The sequence below is a fragment of the Adiantum capillus-veneris genome, chromosome 7 (genome assembly GCF_014529385.1).
Source record: "Adiantum capillus-veneris isolate H3 chromosome 7, ASM1452938v2, whole genome shotgun sequence".
Taxonomy (NCBI): Eukaryota; Viridiplantae; Streptophyta; class Polypodiopsida; order Polypodiales; family Pteridaceae; genus Adiantum; species Adiantum capillus-veneris.
This window is the reverse complement of record NC_140937.1, coordinates 34615662-34638464: the sequence shown is the minus strand read 5'-3', so window position 1 is coordinate 34638464 and position 22803 is coordinate 34615662. Positions and strand designations below refer to the sequence as shown.

The window sequence follows — 22803 nt, the reverse complement described above, 5'->3', positions numbered from 1 at the left end:
ATCGTAATACAAATGCCTATTGGAGGGGGGACTGGCTCCACATAAATCCGGTTCTCAACTGTTGTCATGTTCTCTAAATTCTCTCTCTTGCAAAAGTATTGTGCATGCCAAGTTAATTAATTGCTATGTCTATGTTGATATCTTCAATTATGTTCACCCGTTATGCTCACAAAGTAATTTCTCAAAAGTACTGTCATTAATTTTCGCTACTCTCAAGTTAATAGGCCAATTTCATTATATATATATGTGTGTGTGTGTGTGTGCGCACACACACACACACACACACACACACACACACACACACACACACACACAGACAAGCAATGCCGTAGTTAGCGCGGTAGTGATGGCCTTGTTAAGACCGAGTCACACCAAGGTATAGTGGGTGGAGTGGGAATATGACACTAAATCGTTTTGGGAAAAAGAGAGAAACAAAGCATAAGAAGAGAGAGAAATATAATATCACTAGCATTTTGAAAAAGGGAGGTGTTAAACTAATTACTTTCAAGAGAAGAGCTCCTTGCTTGTAGGAAAAGTAGACCAATGCGCATATGAAGAGAGGAATCAAACACCCATGTTCTCTTACGTTGAAGATAGAATTTTCTTGGACAAATTATCAAAATATCCTTTTATTTTGTGGAAATACCCCCTATATTTTGTCCTAAATTCCCAAAATGCCCTTCAAATTTTCCTAAATTCCCAAAATACCCCTGGTTGTAAGATTAAATGTCTCCAAAGATTAAAAAATGTGTAGCTTTTCATAAGAAGAATGATTGTCTATCAATACAAGATGCTAAAACTAGAATTTGAGTTGGTTATGAAGGCTTTGGAGATGCATTGCTTCATTATTTTTAGACGTAATTGCCTTTTTTTTGCGAGGTAATCTGTGACGAATTACATGCTAAGCATTAAAAAATAGATCTCAACTGTCAAAAAGGATAAAGATTAGAAAATCTTGAACAAACCAACCAAAATAGATACAAGGGTATTTTGGGAATTTTTGAAATTTGAGGGGTATTTTGGGAATTTCCACAAATTAGAGGGGTATTTTGATAATTTTCCCAATTTTCTTCCCCACTAAAGTTACCCCCATTACCCCTACTCCCCCTTGGTGCGACCCAGCCCTTAGCAGCTGTCAGTCTGCTATTATAATTAAGTGGCCGCGATTTGCGTAGACCAGTTGGACATGGCGTTCGTGCTAAAGAGTGCCTCGCTGCTGCCTTGGCTGGCGGCGTCTCTCTTGCTTCTGTTGCTAGTAACCCCTTATCTATTCAAACTCCCGTTGCCTGTGTGCACACTGCAAGGGCCCAGGAAGGTCGATAACTACGATGACAAATTATCAGCGGCTTCCTGCGGTGCGGATGAGCAACCGGTAGGTGCAACTGAGGAGGATCTTGCATGGTTGAAGTCTCAGCTACTCCGCCAGCAGCTTCAAGCAGCTCCCCAAGCACCTGACGAATGGCACCGCCTCCGCAAAGGCATCAACCCTCGCACCCGTGAGCAGCAGCTCGCTGACCTGCGCAAGTAAGGACCTTTTCCATCTTCACACCCATTGTGCTTTTGGAAATACTCTTGCTGTATTTTGTCAAGCACTCTTTGTGCCTGTGTTGCACTTAGTGCCAACCTCATAATGCACATCTTTGCAGATTCGGATACTTTGTTTGAGCTGCTCTTGAATGCCATTCTTTCCCGTTCTCTCAAGCTAAATGTCTGGACTCTGCTCTCTTTAACTTTACGAAGGTCTGTGTTAGCACAGGTTTTAAAAAAGAGATCCATACATAAGATCCTGACAGAATGCAAGTTACAGGTCATGGATAAAGGGGTCAGAAGAAGCTCTGTAATTGACTTAAGTAACTGGTTATGTAAATTTATGATTAGATGTGTACATGGATTGGTGTGTGTGAAGTCAATTCCTCTTCCTTTCCTGGTGTATCCCTTGGGGGGTCACGTTTGGGCTGGCAGATTCCAGATCCCTTTCTTTGCTTGTCGTTGGCTCATTTCCCATGTCATAGAGTTTAGTGATTACCTTCGCACGTGAGGATACCTTCCCAGGATCAGCAGAGCATTCATACAGCTGTCGACCGTCTTCGTACCCTGGCTTTAACCGTCATATCCAACCTTCATGCCTCAATCATTGTGTTCATGTTTGTTGTATTTTAGAGTCCATGTCTCTCCATTAGGCCTCTCTCTCTCTCTCTCTCTCTCTCTCTCTCTCTCTCTCTCTCTCTCCAAAGCACTCATACTACGTTTCCCCTCCTTGGAGGAGAAGAAGTTCTTGAAGAAGAGGCCAACCCTCAAGAAGACATGAATTTTTCTCGGTGATGATCTCACCCTCTCGCAACTAGCTCACATGAGAGAGGTGACGCCAGAGATTACAACAGCAAGGGAGAAGGGAAAGACTGCCTTCTACAGAGATGGTCGGGTGGTGACTGTAGAGCGACGCTCTACATGACGGTCTGAGACCTATGGGACAATACTAAAGATGGCAGCTTCGAATTGTAATGGATCTTACAGGTTGGATGTGGGTGCCTTTGAGGATAGCTTTCGGGATAGGGACATTATAATATTATATTGTTCTTAGAGACTTATAAGGCCCTTGGAGAGATGATGCCACATGTGTTAGGATATAGATGGGAGAGCTTGCCGGACTAACACAAGATCTGAACATGGGAGCAGAGGTTTTGGGGGGGGGGGGGGGGGGGGGTAGTAGTATTATTCAAATAGGAGCTACAACCACTTCTACATGTTGTACGAAGAGACGATCATGCTAGATACATGTGGGTGAGGTTGAGGGCCGACATAGGCCAATTTTTATACATTGCCATATGCTACTTTCCCCCGAGTCCATCAATCTATGCTGAGCCCTAGAGGCCAGTCATGTTTCTCAATCCTAGACAATGATATATGGGAGTTTTCCAAGGACGGTGACGTTATCCTCCTAGGGGACTTCAATGCCCGGATGGCCAATGCTCAAAGTCTTCTATGACACTTCAGAGGAGATGCTTAGAGAGATGGATGTAGAAGATTTGGGGCTTGATAGACATTCACAAGATAGAGAGCAGACAAAGTATGGGAGTCATCTCACGGAGATGGCGACTACACATGATCTGGCGATATTTAATGGCCTACAACGTTTTCCTAGAACGATCGGTTTCACATTCTTTCCACACAGGCATAGGGCCAGCATAATGGACTATGTCATGGCACATCCGAGCTTCATCCTTTGCATACAGGATTTCACAGTAGGACCAAGACCAGTGGGTGTATCAGTGGATCATGCTCTCTTAACACTTTTCGTCTCCTTTCAGTATAGTACAGCCAGGTGTCAGGAAGGAGGACACATATTTGCTATACATTTACACCAAAGACTGACTGTGTTTGTACAGAGGAGATCTATAGTCGTCATGTACCGTAGCTAGGCCAGGACTCTCAGTGGAGGAGATCACCACTTTACTGAGTGAGACATTGCATGATGCAGCAACAGAGGCTTACCCACACACTCAACCTAATCAGAGACGCCGTTTTGGGACCATGTCTCAGAACAGTTGGTATGACAAGGTGTGTTGTAAGGTGCAGCGAAGTGAATGTTGAACTTTGCTGAAGATGAGTGCTCCGAACTATGCTCAAGGGTTCCTTTTACTTACGAAAGGAAGAGCCTTTCGTTCCTTTAGTGAGAGAGTGCAAATGATCACAAACAAAGTGAATGAAGGTGCTGAGACTGAGAGATAGAGAGAGAAGAATACGACACCAGAATGTTGTCAAACCCTCCTCCAAGGGCCCCACTCTCTATGGCAAGAGCGCTATTGATTGCACAAATCTCTACAATGCAATGGACTTGCCGACGATGTTGACGACAACGAGACGGGCTGAAATCTAAAAACGCTAAGGCTGAAATTCGCAAAATCTTGTATTTGCTGAATTCTAACTCTATGTTGGTGACGACGATGCGATGACGACGCACTGAAAACGCAGATGCTGAAATCTGCGGATAGCGGGCTGAATCTGCAAACACTGGCTGATCTGACCGTGCGGTGAGGATCTGTTGCGGGAAGGTGAGATCTGCGACGTTTGGGGGCTGCGGTGCGGAGTCGGAATGTTGAAAATTGAAAACGCTGATGCTGTGGTTTGAACTGTCGCCAAGGAATTGCAAAATGCTAGATGATCTGCAACTCCAAAAACGCTTGGGCTGATGGGACATCTGCTGCAAAAATGCTATTGATTCTGTTGTCACCAAGTTGCTCTGCATATGAAGAAAAACGTTGTTCTTTGGTGGCTGAAAATGCTAGGTTGCCTGCCGTTGGTCCCTGCTGCCTCTTCTGCCAAAAAGTGCTAGCGCTAGCTTTTCTTATATATTACCATAGTCAAATTGCCCTACTTAGTTTCCCAACAAAGTCACTTATTAATAATAAGTGAAAAATGGCTAAAATAGGGAAAATAGGTCTGTGCGCTGTAAAAATGCTCCTGATGGTAATCTGATGATCATGTTGTGTGTAACCAAAGGATATGCAACTACTCTAAGTGTCTAGACATGCACAGTCTGCGAACAGACTCACAAAGGTGCTAGAACACTTCCTAAGCTAACTGAACCCTTGTCATGAAGTTTCTTGTGTCACAAACTGCTGACGTGTCAAAGCCTTGAAGAAGGGAGCCAACTTGCAGATGTCGGCCGAGGGGCCTAAACCTAAGAAGAACAAGTAACAGAAGAAGAAGTCCTACCAACTTATGGGGACCCCGTCCGATGGAGCCCCAAGTAACATAAAGGATTAAATAAAATAAAGCAGGACCCACACACACACACTGAAAGTTTTGCGTGGCAGTTGTTGATGACGTGGCAATTGTATGGAAATTCCGGAAATTACGCTGACATGATGACGTGACAGATTGTATAGATTTCCACGTTTTGCGATTGCTGTACAGAATTCTGTGATTTACGCTGCAGCTTTTTTGGAATTGCTTTTGGACCAGAAGCTTTTGAGTTTGAAGGCTTTTCATAGGCCAAGGGCCTTTAAATATGTGCTAAGGGCTCATTCTCTGGCACGCTTCAGTGAGAAGGTGCAGAGCGCGAGTACTGACATTGTATCGAGTTCAAGTAATATAAAGAAATATCGTAAGGGGCGCCAAGGTTTGGAGCCAATACTCTCTAGGGTGGAATCCCGCCACTCCGTGTCGCGTGTCGTCTCTCTCTCTCTCTCTCTCTCAATTCAATTGTTATTGAAGTGCTAAAAGTTTATTCAGTCTGTTCTTTTCTATTGGCACATGGTGCCCGCCTTGTGACAGTGGTATCAGAGCATCAGGCGTGTGCTTTTCTGAAAGCATATCGGTCCCACAAAAGAGCATACATAGCAAACCAGAGACTTCTGGAATTTAATCGAGATGTCTTCGGCCTTAGCCCCCGGACTTATTAGCCACTCCCACCCTTACTTCATCGTGCATCGGGCGCGCTCGTGTCTTCTTGCCCGTCTTACAGGGCATAAGCCATTAAGAACCCAAGACATAGAATTCATGGATTCAACAGAATATTTGCAGTCTCTGCACAACGAGCTTCACGACATTCTTTTGCGGCATCCTCAGCAGAATCTTCTGATGCTGCAAAGTTTTCAACAATTTTTGAACTACATGTTACCCCCTCTGATGCCCTAGGTGGTACTTCTTCCTCCGGTACCAGAAACTTGAAAGTACGAGAGCTTCCAACCGGCAACCTTCTCAGCCGTCTGTTTCGATCGGGGGAGTCTTTAGGAATATGGTGCAACCATCTCACCCTGATCCAGTGCAACCGCCTTTGCCACCGCCATTGCCCCCACCTCCACCACCACCGCCACCAGGCTACAATGGTTGGAGCCTGTGTGGATACCCTTATTATCCATACCTGGGATATGCGCCTAACCAACCCAAAGATTTCAAAGATGGCGGCACGACAGTCAAATTTTTCGCTTTTTCCGGGGTGAAAGATCACAAGAAAGCATTGCAGTTCCTACAACAATTCAACAACATCTATGCTTTGGGGAACTATAGAGAAGAATCCAAGATTTCTCGAGCAGCGGGATTACTTAAAGATAATGCTATGCAAGGGCGGAGTTCAATCGCGACACAACCGCATGCTCCAAGGACCTGGCAAGCTTTCAAGACAGTTTTTGCACGTAGTTACATGACTTCGATGTTTGAAGTCCGGATTTTGGTAGAGTGGGCAACTTGAAAATGGTTGCCACCGAAACCATGGACGACTATAACCAAAGGTTTCTCGACGTGTACCTTCCGGTGTCCTTCTTTAAGTTCATTTCCTTGGAGGACCAGTGGGAGCGCTACACCATTGGACTACCATCACCATTGTAGGAATATATTCTCTCCAAGCAAGTCTCTACCATGCAAGAGCTTATGGACCATGTCGCGGTCGGCTACAAGCTCATGAAAGGAAAGTTGGAGTTTACCATTGAAGAACCTCCGGCCACTAACCAAAACTCTCGGCAACAACGAACAAATTCTCGGGAATCCCGGGAAAACCAACCTCAACGGCTTTGTCTAACACAACGTCAACGAGACGCCTTGTTACGAGAAGGCCGATGCTTCGAATGTTTCCAAACAGGGCATACGTTCAATACATGTCTTGAGCGAGCCTCGACGTCCTCAGTGCAACATTCTGCTCCCACGTCAGACAGATCCCCGAGACCACCTCCGACCAAGAAAGCTAGGCCTGCTATTGGACTAGTACCTGATATTTATGGTATACACCTCGAGAGTTTTAATGAATTATGTAGAGCTTATTGAAAAGTCAACGGCTTGAAAGCCCTTAATCTTCTTTGAGAAAGAGTTCTTGAAGCAGATGCACTTTGATTATGATGCAGAGGGTGGAGAAATTGAAGCTGAGCTAACCACGGGGCAAACTCAGAAAGTGGTACTGCTCATTGGTGCACTTCTAGTGACTATACAAGATTATCATGGAAAAGCCTATTTCCACAGTAAGAAGTTGGGCAATTGCGACGTTCTCTTGGGCATGCCTTGGCACGACATGTCACGTGACACATCCAACCGTATGTGTCACGTGACACATCCAACCCTATGTGTCCGTGGACAAGCTACAGCACGACAAGGGTTCAGTCAGTCCAATCAGTTTAGATTTAGAAGTGTTCTGGCACTTTTGTGAGTGTTCGCAGACCGTGCATGCCCAGGCACCTAGTGTAGATGCATATCCTCTGGTTGCACACAGCATGATCAGAAGCATTCCCATCAGAATCCATCAGAATCCTTCAAGGGAATTTTCCAGTGCATTTAGCTATTTTCCCTATTTTTGACATTTTTCACTTATTAATTTAAGTGACTTTTGTTGGAAAGTAGGTAGGGCAATTTTGCTAAGTTAATATATAAGCAAACCAAAGTTCGCACTTTCTGGTAGAAGAGGCAGCATGAGCACCTTGCTCAACAGGCAACTTCTCAGCAAGACCAACCCCCGCGACAACTCTGGCGTTTTCTCTCAACAGAAGACCTAGCGTTTTTGCATCAGATCAGCCTTGGCGATTTGTGCACAGCAGATCAGTCTCGGCGTCGTCAAGACACAACAGATCAGCCTAGCGTTTTGCATTTGCGAACCACCGGCGACGGCAGGACCAATTTCAGCCCTAGCGTTTTTGGTTTGCAGCACAACGTCAGCGTTTTTGCAGATCATCGTGACGGAACATCAAGAACCACCAGCGTTTTCAGTTTTCAGCCCTTAGACACCGCAGATCATGTCCCGAACCTAGCAGATCTCACCTTCCCGCAGCAGTTCCTCGCCGCACGGTCAGTTTCCGCAAGGTTTACAGTTTCAGCCCGGAAAACACAGATTTCAGCATCTGCGTTTTCAGCGCCTCGCCGTTGCATTGTCGCCATCGTCATCGTCATCGACATAGAGTCAGAATTCAGCAGATAGAAGATTTGCAGATTTCAACCCTTAGAGTTTCCAAATTTCAGCCCGTCTCATTGTCGTCCTCATCGTCATCGACATCGTTGGCAAGTCCAAGCATTGTCTTCTCTATCTCTCAGTCTCATGCACTTTCACGCATAGTGTCCACTCACTTTGTTTGTGTCCATTGCACTCTCTCATTAAAAACGGAAGGCTCTCCCTTCCGTAAGTAAAAGGAACCCTGAGCACAGTTCGGAGCACTCATCTTGAGCAAAGTTCAAACATTCATTCCGTTGCACCTTACAATGTGTCCATGGACAAGCTACATCATGACCAGGGTTCAGTCAGTAAAGTCAGTCTAGAATAGGAAGTGATTTGGCACTTTTGTGAGTTTGTTCGCAGACCGTGCATGACCGGTCACTTAGATTAGATGCATATCCTCCGGTTGCACACAACATGATCATCAGCATTCCCATCAGAATCCATCAGAATGCATCAAGGGAATTTTTCAGTGCATTAAAACCTATCTTTGACATTTTTTACTTATTTATTAAGTGACTTTTGTTGGGAACTAGGTAGGGCAATTTTGCTAAGATAATATATAAGCAAACCAAAGCTAGCACTTTCTGGCAGAAGAGGTAGCAAGAGCTTCGGTTCAACAGGCACCTTCTCAGCAGGACCCCGCAGCAAGGCCTAGCGTTTTTGCAACACAACAGAGACACTGGCGTTTTTGCATCAACAAACCAGCCTTGGCGTTTTTGCATGGCAGATCAGCCTCGGCGACCACAAGACACAGCAGATCATCGCTAGCGTTAGCAGATTCCCACAGCAGATAGCAGATTTCCCCGCAAGATCATTTTCGGCCCTAGCGTTTTTGCATCTGCAAGACACCTCAGCGTTTTTGCAGATCTTCGCGACGGAATCAGCCCTAGACTCAGAGTTTTCAGTTTTCAGCAATCAAATCCCGCAATAGAACCCCCGAACTTCGCAGACCTCACCTCCCCGTAGCAGTTCCTTACAGCACGGTCAGATCCCGCAAAGTTTGCAGTTTCAGTCCGGAAAACGCAGATTTCAGCATCTGCATTTTTAGCGCGTCCTCGTCGCATCGTCGTCATCGACATCGTTACCGACATAGAGTCAGAATTCAGCAGATAAAGATTTGCAGATTTCAGCCATTAGCGTTTTCAGAATTCAGCCCGTCTCGTCGTTGTCCTCATCGTCGTCGACATCGTCGGCAAGTCCAAGCATTGTAGAGATTTGTGCAATCAATAGTAGACCGCTCTCGCCATAGAGAGTGGGGCCTTCAGAGGAGGGTTTGACAACATTCTAGTGTCGTATTCTTCTCTCTCTATCTCTCAGTCTCATGCACCTTCACGCACAATGTCCATTCACTTTGTTTGTGTCCATTGCACTCTCTCACTAAAGGAACGGAAGGCTCTCCCTTCCGTAAGTAAAAGGAATCCTTGAGCACAGTTCGGAGCACTCATCTTGAGCAAAGTTCAACATTCACTTCCGCTGCACCTTACATTGGTATCAGAGCTTTGGGAGTGTTCTGTATCACTCAAGGAAAGAACCACAATAATTTTTTTTGCTTGTTGAGGTCGCATGTAACCCAAGTTCTCTTGGGCGTGTCGATTCCTCATCGTGTTTTTGAAGAGTGACAGGAAACCCAAGAAAGAAGGACTTGTCCAGCCTCCCCTTGTGCCTCTTTTCACTCATATAATTTCTTTGAATGCAAACATTTCATCTTTTCATGAGTAATCCTCATACATCCGTGCTCATTCATGAGTGAATCGTGTTCATCGATTGTGTGCGAGCTCTGTCGGCAGCGCGAACGAGCAGGGGAACGCGAGCTGCGGTGCTTGGTGGTGCATGGTTGTGTGTCGGTTCGGCCTCAGCAGGTCAGCGTGACCTCAACAAGCTAAGCCCCGCCCTGTTTCCCCATGGCCGACCTCATGGCGCTAGAGAGGTTGCATGCGGTTTCCTCTCTTCCGTAGAAAACTTTCACGCCTCATGCAACATGCAAAATATGGCTTGCCTATGGAAAGGGAACACATAAAGACGGTGACTAAAATACAGGAAACCGTCACGAATGAAACACTCGAATAATGTGTACTGACTAATCATGCGCATCGGCTTCACTGTTGTCGACATAGACTCAGCAGTACCAGCATCAGTAGCATCAGGACCCATTAGCAGCTCAGCATTTAGCATCATTGTATGAGCATTGTGCAAGAATAAAGAAAGTACTTGCTTTGGCAACAGAGGAAGGGGGCCCTTGAGGGTTGGGACCCGACATCCCGTGTCGTTTCTCCTCTCTCTCTCTCTCTCTCTCTCTCTCTCTCTCTCTCTCTCTCTCTCTCGTGTCTCTCTCTTTCATTCAGTTCAGTTCAATTCTTTCAAGTGAAGTAAAGTGTCCCTTGTGTTTGTGTGGAGTACTAGATCCGAGCTAAATCCATAAACACTTCCGCTGCACGTGACAGCTATGGCTGGGGAAAGAGAAGCAACCAGAGGAGGTGGGGCAAGGCTGGGAACCAGCGGACAGCGTATGGATGTGGTGCAGGCGAGGTGGCTTGGGGTGGGTGGCAGTGGTGGCTATGTCGAGGCAGCAGCGTGCTGTAGTGAGGTCACGAGGTCACAGTATGACTGCAGCAGCGCAGCACATACCGACCATGGCATGGAACAGGTGGGTCGGATGACGCTGGGCTGACGGGATACACAGGTGACGATGCGAGCAGGCATCTTCAGGGGCTAGGGTTTCCGTCCGTTAGGGCTAGGTTTTGGGACAGAGTAAGGCACCGCGGTCCCCCCCCCCATCCTCTCTCTCTCTCTCTCTCTCTCTCTCTCTCTCTCTCTCTCTCTCTCTCTCTCTCATACACACACACACCCACACACACACATAGGCGTGCATACATTTCCTACACATTTTCTTGGCTGGTGAGCATATATGATATTTGAGTTGTTTCTTTGAAAGAGAGAATTGAATTGTGGTCACTTTTTCAAAAAATTTGAATGACTAAGTAACCAAGTCTTGGCAAATTTGTAACTGCTATCCAGATATAAGGGGATCTCGCATTATGCAGAGCCAAATTCAGATAATCACACGGCCCTGCCCTGTCCAGGGGAACTACTTGTTGAGGAACACCACAGCAATTATGGAGAACCATGGGCAGGAGGCCGGGATGTGTTCGAGTTCCTTGCCAAAACAGTTGGATTAAAGCCCAAAGATAATGTATTGGAAATAGGATGTGGAACTTTGCGGGTAGGCCTGCACTTCATAAGATATTTACTACCGGCACATTATCACTGTGTTGAAAGAGATCTTCTTTCTCTTATGGCAGCATTTAGATATGAGTTGCCCTCCCAAGGGTTGCTGCACAAGCAACCCAATATTGTCCGGGGCGAGGATATGAACTTTCAGGCACTGGGGCATAATGTGAAGTATGATCTGATATATGCAAGCGCAGTTTTTCTGCACATGCCAGATACACTTGTGTGGACAGGTCTAGAACGTCTGGCGGACCGCCTCACTTCTGGCCGGGGGCGTATATTTGTATCACACAACATAAAGTTTTGCACTCGCCTACCAGCTGGAGTTTGCCAAGAGCGGCTAGCAAAGCTCAAGCTTAGCTATGTAGGGAAGCATACTCATGACAGCCTCCTCTTCAATCATTATGAGATTTGGCATGAGTTCAGCCAGATGGATGAAGTTCGCCAATGATGACAGGAATGTATTTTTGCACACAGACATACAAATTTTGGCTTTCAGGGACAGTCAGGTGCTGTCCTTGAAAATCATGGAAGCGAGAAAGTTCAGTTGGGAGAAGATGCCACTTGTTTTGAGGAGGATATTTGAAGCAAAAAGAGTTCCTGATGTGGGATGGGTCACCCCATAAGCAGGAGTTAACTGCCTTTGAGACCGAATTTTTCAGCATCATGTAGAATGACAATGACTTTTCCTGACAATCATGTAGCACTGCCGAACTGTCGATTACAGAGGATCCTGCAAATTGCCGAGGGCTAGTATATGGGAAGCTCCATCAACAAAGTGAATTCCAGATGTATGGCATGGATGGGTTTTCTATGCCTAACTCTAAACCGTGGATTTCATATATCTAGCTGGGGAAGCTCTCTCTTCCCTTTCAATTTGGTTCAATCATGTATGCTGTTGCTAATGCATCGTGTTGTTTTTTCAATGGGTGTGCCAAAGTTTACATGAGTGGCTTTGCCTGTGTTTATGTGCAGTCCCATTTATTTGGATTCCCATCATGTATGCTGTTGCTAATGCATTTTGTTGTTTTGTCAATGGGTGTGTCAGAGTTTACATGAGTGGCTTTGCCTATGTTTATTGTGCAGTCCTGTTTACCTTGTATTCGAAGCCATTTATTCTTCTCAAGTTTCTACAGGAACTTTATTTATGGTTGTAGTAGGCAAACTTGCCCTTTCATGCTCTTCAAGCGGTGCTGTTTTTATCCATCTTATGCTTTTCAACAGGCCTGAAAATGGAAAAGGGGAAGGAGAAGGGGGGGGGGGGGGGGGGGGGGGGGGGGGGGTTTAAGTGGTATGTGTAGGAGGAATTTTCTTTTTGAGCATGAGGTTGAGCTGAACACTTTGAAGAACCAGTCTAGGGTAATCTCTTTGCCCAATCTTGATGAAAAGAGGTTCGTAATACATATGTTCTCTCGCAATATATCTTTTAAGTTTTAGATTTAATGAAAGATCTTTTTTTTTTTAATGTGTTGGGCACTAAGATCCAAGTTATATTTTAAAAGGTATTGAGTGGTTTTGGTAACAGTTTGAGTTTAGGATACCTTGGGTATAAAAGTCTAAATCCTTGTAGAAGCGTATATCTAAGTCACTTCTAAACTAGAGATGGGAGGGGGTAATCTTGATGTGGTCAAATAGGGGTCCAACATAAGTGTTGGGAGCAAGTGTCAACGCTTTAAGGGGACCTGTCCAAATGCCGAAGGCATAATCTTTGAATTTGTTATAGGATGCCACATTTAAATCTTTGCGAATTAAGGATTGGGATTTAGGTGACAAAAGAGAACGCATTCACATACTACAGCAATATTAGAACCCATAGCTGTACCCTTGATTTGCTTGAACTCTATTGTTGAATTGGATATAGTGTTGTCTTAGGATGAGGGTGGTAAGAGAGATGAAGTTTCTTTCGGGAGGGTGAAAGTGGTTACAAATGGTTGATTTTAGAGCATGGTGTCCTTGCTCTATGGGCATGCTTGGGTAAAAGGAGTTTACATCAAAAGTGATTAAAAGTGAGTTAGGAGGGAAGGGGTGGGGTGGAGGTCTTTACTTAGGGATAACGAATCTTTAAGATGTTGGTTTTGGGCTATGAGAATAGGGTAGGGTTCCATTTGAAGCCATTTAGAGACATTTATGTAGTTCCAAAAGGAAGTAAATTGAGCATGGTTTGAAAGGATTGGTCGGTGGTGCAAGGATATAGGTATGTTGCTCCATTGTGAGGAGGGTATATCTATGTATGATGGTACAGAGGAGAGGCAAAGTAGTTCGGGGGAGGAGGAGTGCTTGGTTGGTAGGTGGAGGGATTGTTTAGTTGTTTAAAGGGTTCACTCTCATACCATTCTTTTAAGAGGATAGTAAGCCCAAGGTTTTTATTGGCCGGTTTAATAACAATAGACTTGTCTTATGAAAGTGATTTAAGAGCTAGATGTACAAATTTGGGAAGCTTAGAGCAAGGTGTGTTCTAGAACTCCAAGATTTTTTTTAAGGTGGAAGTCTGTAACATTTAATGGCCTAATAACTTGTGTGTAGCGGAAATTAGCATGAACATAGTGGGCATTTCATTAGAATAGATTCCTAATGAGAATTACAAAAGTGCTTGGGTGGAGAGAGCAACAAAAAGCATGACACCTAGTTAGATAGCATCAACAATACTTTCAAAAGAGAGAAATTAAGCAATTGACAACAGTTGAGGACCGGATTTGCATGGAGCCAGTCCCCCCTCCAAAAGGCTTTGTATTATGGTTTCTCCCATCAAGAGAGACATTGCACAATACAATTCTTTGTGTTCCTTCAAGACTAGTTAGTGCAATGAATATGAAAGCTTCATGCACTAAGCAAAACACTTAGCAAACACAACATCAATTATCCCCGGTCTCAGATCCAAGACCTCACACACCTTCGAAGATGGTGAGAGCTAGCAGGGTATGAGAGTAGATTGAGAGGAAGGAGTATCTTACGAGAAAGATGTACATCTCCTCACATAATCACTCATATTAGCATAGCTTAGCTTAGTAATTAGCTTGGTAGAGGAGATGAGCATGCATTGAAGCTTGGCTCTTGGTTGGATTTGCATCCACATGCCAAGAGTGTGTCGATGTAGGCTTCTATCTCACAAGCTTGGAGTAGGTGATGAGCTCTCCATTAAAGCTTGGGAAGAGATAGTCTTCTCTTCTTCACACATGAGATTGTGTGAGTGTGTGTGTGATAATGCCTTGCAAAAATCAGCCCCCCCTCTCTCTTGGGCGAGCCCTCTTGCTATTTGCTCTTGCTCAACCCTCATTGGCCCTCCCCAAGTCAAGCCAATGACTATTAAGCAGCATAAGTGATAGCCTTTTGACATGTGTCCCCCTTTCCCCTTTTGTGAGAGATTTAGGTTAATTAATAATTCAATTAAACTCTCATTGGACCCCTTTGCCTCCTGGCCAATAGGAATCAGGCAAGCCATTGGGTTGTTGAATGCTCATTGGACCCCTCGGGAGACTGTCCAATAGTCTTCTAGAGGACTTAATTCTCATTGGTTCTTTTATTAAGTGTTTTTAAATTAATTAAACTAGATTTACTCTAGCCTAATTCTCATTGGTCCACTTCCAAGGCCATCCAATAGAAATTGGGTACACCTGGTGGGCATCTGGCATAGGGAGCTGACATGTGTCCCTCATTCCCTTTGTGTAAAGGGGGCTTGTGTGTGTGTGTGTGTGTGTGTGTGTGTGTGTGTGTGTGTGTGTGTGTGTGTGTGTGTGTGTGTGGATTTCTCTCTCATCCCCTACATGCTAGGCTCGCCCCCTCCTATGTAGGGATATGCAAAGACTTTTTTGGTCACACACAAATCATCCAATTCCCTTAAGGTTGACCTTTGGACACAACCTTTGAATTTTGGAACCTTAGCATTTTGGAAGTCTTAATGGGTTGAATCTTAGGGTCTTTTTAGCCCATTGTTTCACATGGCTCTTTTGCAGATGGCCCCCCCTTTCGATTCCTATTTTCCCTCCTTTGGATCCCTACTATGGCCGGTCTGCTTGCTTAACCAATATTCTAGCTTTTTCTCCCCTGGCACTTCCCCATATTAAATGAACAGTTTAACATGAGAAAATCATTTAGGAGAATTAGATATTGATTATTATGACAAAGTCAATTTTGTTTTGTAATAATTTCTAAAGAATGATACTCTTTAGGTGGTTTCCAAGATGGTTTTTAGGGAGAGGTTGCAAAAGTATACTTTGGTTTTGAAGAACTCTTTAAGTTAAACTGTTCGTTTGAAGGTTTCATGTGCTTTAAAATGGTTTTGGGTGTGGGATTGTAAGAGGTGAGGTGTATTTGAGACATAAACCTAAGAAGCTTTTTTCATTTAATGTGAGAGGATGTGACGAGAGATTGTGCACAAAATTCAAAGAAATAACATTATGAAAAGCATAGACGCGTTGCCTCGGTGCATAAAATCATAGATGAGGGGCAAGCCACGGATAGATCAAGAGTCTCTGAGTGCAACATAAAATTCTATATGCAAGATGAAGGGTGTCACCACCAACTTCAATATTTTTGTGGCCTAAACTTCTTAGCTGTTCAGCTTGATAGCACCAGCTTCAAGGAATCGACTTTAACACACTAAGTCAAGCTTTGGACTTCAAGAGTGAGGGTAATACTCATTTAAGCTTGCTCTTTTTAATATTACATCATGAGTAATACCCCACAGGAAGCCACACTACTAATACAAATTTGATACATCAAGATGGTTCTTCGCCGACTGCACACATGGAGGTAGCCTCGCCTATGGAGAACCACCAAAACCCTTTACCTACAATGGAGGTTAACAACCTCTTGATAACCCACTTTCCCTCAACCACCTCACCTTGGATACCTACAAGATTATCACCTATGAGCTACAACACCTCATGAAGGACTCCTTCATCTTCTCCCTTAATCCTCAACAAAGAATGCTTCAAGATGAAGACGAAGAGGGAGAAGAAGAAAAAAGCTTCCCAATTTGGCTTAAATTTAGCTTGAAGGACAACCCGCTAATCCCTACAACAAAATTCCTTCAAGACCTCCACATCTCTCTCACCACCAAAAATAATCTCCCTTGGCTTTACCCAAAACCTCACTACCCACCTTAAACCTTGGTCCCTCTTCATCCTCACATCCGCCTTTTGATTTGACTCAAGCACCCTCTACCATCACCCCTTCTCTCGCTTTAGCAAAACCTAAAGATTTTGACTATATCCTCTCTTTCTCCCTTTTGCAGTTCCAAAAGCTTCACAAAAAGCCACCACCTTTCTCCCACCTACGTCAAGAGATAGAGAAGGAGAGAGATTGAACACTTGCAAGCACGCGCACGCGTGCACACACACACACACACACACACACACACACACACATACACACACACAAAGATGGAGACAAAAGATTGTTCTTCTTCTTCTTCACTAACTCAAGATAAGAGGTCTACAAAATATAAGAAAAAGTATAACATAAAAAGGAACTAGTACAATGGTTTAGTGTCAACCGCTAGTGAGTGAGGTGAGTAGATAAGTGTGTCATCACTCCACTAGATAGACCAGGCTCGATCTAGTACAATTGTAGTATCACTCGCTAAGATATGCGTATCCACCAAGGCACGCCAGTGATGATGACTGTCAGTGGTAGTCATCCAAGAGTCGTACAAGTTGAGCTTGACATCTCAACACTCTCCCTCAAGCTCATCGCTATCTCTCGTATGCCAAGCATTGCTCAAAATTGCTGTAGCTTCTCCATTCCAAGGAACTTTGTGAATATATTTGCAACCTGCTCATTCGTTGCCACATACTCAAGGTCAATGTTTCGTGCCAAGACCCTCTCTCTAATGAAGTGGTAGTGCACCTTAGTGTGCTTCGTCCTGGCATGAATCACTGGGTTTCATGCCAACTATATGCTACTGAGGTTGTCACAATAGATGACAACCAACCTTTGTACCTGTACTCTAAACTGAAGTAGCAATCTCAGACATGCTACGTCACATGCCGCCATTGCAGCACCCTTGTACTATGCCTTTGTACTTGAAAGAGCAACCGTAGGTTTCTTTTTGTTGCTCCATGTGATAGCAGCACTCCCAAGTGAGAACATGAATCGGCTGGTAGACATGCGATCATATGTACCACCAGTCAAATCCGCATCTGTGTAGGGCTCCATAGAGTTGGAACTCCACATCAACCCTATAAAAGAGTGCATAACCCAAAGTAGAACTCACATAGCGCAAAGTGTGTCTCATCGCATCCAAGTGTGGTTTCTTTGGAGACTGCAGAAACTCACTCACCAATCCAAATATGTAGCTTAAGTCTGGACGTGAGATAGTCAAGTAGATCAAGCTGCCCACAATCTTCCTGTACATGGTATTATTCTCAAGCACTTGACCTACATCATTCCCCAACTTCAAATTTTGATCTAAGAGCATTGCAATTGGCTTACAATCAGTCATATCATACTTTTTTAACATGTCTAAAGCATATTGAGCCATACCATACTTTTTCAACATATCTATAGCATATTACCTTTGTGACAGCCATACACCCTCTTCTGTGCAAATCATTTCAATGCCTTAGAAATACCGCAAGTCTCCTTAGTCTTTCATCTCAAACTCTTGCATAAGTAGAACATGCACACCCTCTACTTCAGCCGCATTATCACCTCCAACAATCAAATCATCCACTTTACATGTTTCCCTGTCTGTTTTTTAACCATAACGTTGAAATTCTGAAAGTGCATAAATACCTCACTTTTATGCTTCATGAAATAGACCTATACCTTCTTCGTATGGTCATCAATGAAACTCACATAATATCTACATCCACCCATAGATGTAGTCTTTGTCGGACTCAATACAGATATCTGTCTACACTAAATCCAATGCATTTTTGCTTACATGATTTAGGAAAGGATGCTTTTGCCTGCTTTCCAAATTGACAAGCTTCACATACTTTCTGCATTTCAACAACTTTAAATGTTGGCAAACCTATAACCATCTCTTTAGTTTGTATCATATTCAACCTTTGCAAATTTACATGAGTGATACGTTTGTGTCAAATCTCAATGTCTAGAACAACAGCTGCACCTCGTTCAAACATGGTAGCAGTCACCTTGGGCACATTTATCTCCAAAGTAAACATTCTGCCCACTTTCTTCCCTTGTGAAACCAACCTTCCATTCTTCTTATACTCTTTGACAAAGAGACCATCAAAGTTAAACCTGACTTGCAAACCCTGCTCAACCATTTACCCAACAGAAACCAAGTTCTTTGTAATGTTGGGTACATGCAGTACATCAGTCAGGTAATTCACTTTACCATCTGTCATAGACAATGAAACATTTCATGAATTCACAATGGGATGTGCAATATCATCCCTGTTTTCTACATAATCAGGCTTTGTAAAGTCCTGCATTTACTTGAACCCACTCACGGTCATGTGATCCTGGGGGGGGGGGGGGGGGGGGGGGGGGGGGGGGGGGGGGGGGGGGGGGGGGGGGGGGGGGGGGGGTGGGGGGGGGGGGGGGGGGGGGGGGGGGGGGGGGGGGGGGGGGGGGGGGGGGGTGTGGGAGCACTTAATAGTTATGTGACTAATCACGTGAGTGCAATGGAAGGGGTTATAATTTTTTCTGTCCACACATTTCCACATAGAGAAGGGTACTGCAAAATGGAATTGGAAAAAAATAATGAATTGAATAGGAAAAGGATGTATTTTATTTGTCAATAATACATAGACAAGGACTTTTCGAAATAGTTCTTGAACACACATGATATACAAAATTTATACATAGTGCCCCCCCCCCCCCCCCCCCCCCCCCCCCCCCCCCCCCCCCCCCCCCCCCCCCCCCCCCGTTTATTGATGCACTAGAATCCACATACCAAACATTCACACTGGATTTTGCCACATTTGCAGACATAGTATTCAACATGTGTTGCATCACAAATAGACTCATAGGCTCATTTACATTCCTACTAGTGGTTGCATAATTGTTTTGATGCCTCCTATCTAGACATTCACATTCAAATTGACTACGTCTTCCACAACCCCAACATACTACATTTTTGTGTTAGACATGCATTATTGCGCTGCACATTTCCACGACCTCTTGGACTCCCCTTCCTCAAAAGTTTCCTTGACCACCTGTGCTCTAACCTTGATTGTTATTTGTTGTTGTGCTTGGTGATTGATTCTTCCTCGTCCATGTCCACCACAACCTATAGCACGTTCTCTTTCTCTTCCTTTGTTGTTGAAAAGAACCTATTCAGAATTGCTTCCACCGTGCGTAGAGAAGTCTTCCTCAAGTTCCTTCTCTAAAGTGTCCGCCTTAGGGGTATGAGCATTTTGTATATGCCTAATCATAGTGTCATGCACACTCACAGAAAGCCAGTACATAACCTTCCGAGCTCCCTAGTTCCAATCTTTAAACGTCTTTATTTGTGTATCACTTGCACCTTCCTCTGGTAATGATGGTGTTATCTCATGCTCTCCATTAATGTAGTCCCAATAACCTTTTCCCTTAAGGATATTGGACATTCTAAACTTCCAATCATGGAAGTTGTCCTTGTCCAACTTCTCACTAACAATCTAGTTAAGCCCATCATTGTTGGACGACATGTTTCCAACCCTTCACCAAGTTTCTAATCAACCTGCTAAAAATAGTTAGCTACCACCTATAACCACAATCTACATTACATACACATGTTTCGCACCCGAACCAAATCTTTTTGCACCACCAATATACAAATCTGAAAAATCCCGAACCTTAGCGTTTCTCCATGCGTATGCACTCTAACTCCAAAATAGGGGTCGAACGCGCCCGCAATAGAAATCCGATTGCACAGTCATAGTCCAAAGGATTGTATAGAACCCTAAGATACACAATCTCCAAAAGGAATCGCCTCAACTGGAGATCGTTGAACGATGGCTCCTAGGAATACCGAAGCCGCTTCTTAAGCTATGCCTACTTGCTGCTCCAAGCTCATCAGACACAACCAGGCTGTGATACCATGTCAAGAGATAGAGAAGGAGAGAGCTTGAGCACTTGCAAGCATACACACACAAAGATGGAGGCAAAAGACTGCTCTTCTTCTTTTTCACTAACTCAAGATAAGAAGTCTACAAGACATAAAGGAAAGTACAACATAAAAAGGAACTAGTACAACGGTCTAGTGTAAGCCGCTATTGAGTGAGGTGAGTACATTAGTGTGCCATCACTTTGATAGATAGACCAGCTCGATGTAGTACACTTGTAGTATCATTGGTGAAGGTATGTATATCAGTGGTGAAGGTATGCATATCCACCAAGGAACACAGTGATGATGAAGATGCATATCCACCAAGGAACATAGTGATGATGATTGTCAATGGTAGTCATCCAGAAGTTGTACAAGTTGAGCTTGACATGTCAACACCTAGAGGAATTGCATAAGCAACAACTAGCACCAATGAGCCTCAAAATGAAGACACCATGTTTGCAAATGGAGGATAAGCAAGCCCAAGCTCTCCTTAATGGGACATTTACCTCCCTTATCATCCAATACCAATTGGATTGCACTCGAGCTCTCATCCAAGCCAATTAATTTCTACTTGAAAACTCAACACCAACTTGAATGATTACCCAACCGTCTCCCAAGTCTCACAAAAAAACTTTCTCTTATCTTCGTACCCATTGTGTCCACCTTTGTTTGGCAACAACATTTGATAGAATGGAAGGACTCATCGATTCAAAACTTCCTCTCCCTAATACAAGTCTGCATCATGAACCCCCACTTAAAATCCTTCAAAGAAGAAGAAGCTAACAAAGCAGGGAAGTGGACCATCCACTTAAGCTAGCAAAGCAAGGAAGCGGACCATCCACTCAAACATGGAGGAAATCACCTTAGTACTCCCCAACGATAATATAATCAAAGAATTTTTGTAATTGCATACGTGTGTAGCCAACCACCTCTCTTGTCTTACAAAAAAAACTCTCCCTTATCTCCCTACCCCTTGTGTCCACCTTGTTTGACAAAAACACTTGATAGGATGGAAGGACTCATCTATTCAAAACTTCCTCTCCCTAATGCAAGCCCATATCGTGAACATCCACCTAAACTTCATCGAAGAAGAAGAAGCTAACAAATCAAAGAAGCGGACCATTCACTCAACCATGGAGGATGTATTTCCCAAAGAATAAACAATCAAACAAATTGTGGAGCATAATGTTAGTAAAGGAATGAACTCACATCCCTCCTCCAAAGCCCACCCTCCCGCAACCTCTCGCCCTCTTCTACCTAAAACCTCTCATCCTCACCCTCCTCCAAATCCCACCATACCGCAACCTCTTTCCCTCTTGTACCTAGACCTCTCATCCTCAGCATCCCTCTAAAGCGCCCTTCTTGCCGCATAGATCCTCTCCTTCCTCTAACCCAAACACCACTAGAATGGCTAACAACCCTCGTGCACACCACTCCTTCACTCGACTCTCTTCCAAATTCAACAACGCAACACACAAATGCCACCTTCTTCAACACCCACTCCCTCAAACTCTTCCCCACCCAAAAACCTAAGTTATTTCACTCTCTCTCCTCCAAAAGAACCCCATTCCTGTCCCAAATACTCCCTTTATAGAATTTATACCATCTTCTCCCCCAAACTTCCACCTGCTTCAGATCCCAAATGTAGCCTATCTAATGAAAATCAAATCATAACCTCAATCGTAATGCTACACATTCGGGCCCACTCTACTTTCTTCTCAAACTACATAAACCCTCTGTGGTCTCACACTCTATTTGTGCCACATTGGTACATCTTCAAAAATGCCTCTCAATGGTTCCACATGGAACTATCTCCTAGTCTCATAACCCAAAATCAACATCTTAGAGATTCATTATCTCTGATTAAAGACTTCCACACCACCCCCTTCCCTCTTATCTCACGTTTATTCACTTTTGATGCAAACTCACTTTACCCAAGCATTCCCATAGAGCAAGGACTGCATGCCCTAAGATCAACCATTTGTAACCACTTTGACCTGCCCAAAACAAATTCATTATCTCTCTTGCCATCCTAAGCCTAACACAACACTATATCCAAATCAAAGATAGGGTATTCAAGCAAATGAGGGGTATGGCTACTATGGGTTCTAATTTTGTCGTAGTATATGCATGCCTTTTTCTTTGCCACGTAAAATCCCAATACTTAATCCTCAAAGATTCCAACTAGCATACAATAAAAGATTCATAAAAGATGATTTTGGAATTTTGATAGGCCCCTTAACACTTATGCTCCCCTATTTGATCACATCAAAACTACCTTCTCCATCTCTAGTTTGGAAGTTATTATCTTAGATATATGATTTTGCAGGAGCTCAAACCTTCAAACCTAAGGTATCCAAAACTCAAACTGTTACCAAAAACCACTCAATGGCTTTCAATATATACCTTGGATCTCTTGACACCTAACACACCCCAAAAATATCTTGCATTAGATCTGAACTTAGAAGGTATTTTGTAAGAAAGCGCCTTTGAGAATTAAGTAAAGAGGTTATCCTAGAGAGGTTCTTATCAAAGTGTTCAACTTAACCTCATACTCAAAAAGAAAATACCTCCTAAACATACCACTTGCAAATGACATCCCCCCTTCCCCCCCTTTCAACAAAAAAGAAAAAGAAAAAGGCCTCTCAACCACCAA

At 43.9% G+C, this 22803-nt stretch overlaps 1 protein-coding gene across 2 annotated transcripts; it reads left to right on the top strand.

The window, feature by feature from the left end:
- The first annotated feature begins 1139 nt into the window (after positions 1-1139).
- On the top strand, positions 1140-12069 carry LOC147453673 (S-adenosyl-L-methionine-dependent methyltransferases superfamily protein). Of its 2 annotated transcripts, XM_086515790.1 has the most exons (3): positions 1140-1524; positions 10931-11135; positions 11215-11437. In XM_086515790.1, the coding sequence occupies exons 1-3, from the start codon at positions 1187-1189 to the stop codon at positions 11284-11286; spliced, it is 615 nt and encodes a 204-aa protein (XP_086371916.1). In that variant the 5' UTR covers positions 1140-1186; the 3' UTR covers positions 11287-11437. The 2 variants fall into 2 exon arrangements, with proteins under 2 accessions (XP_086371916.1, XP_086371915.1); XM_086515789.1 differs by having other exon boundaries at positions 1148-1524; positions 10931-12069.
- The last annotated feature ends 10734 nt before the right edge of the window (positions 12070-22803 follow it).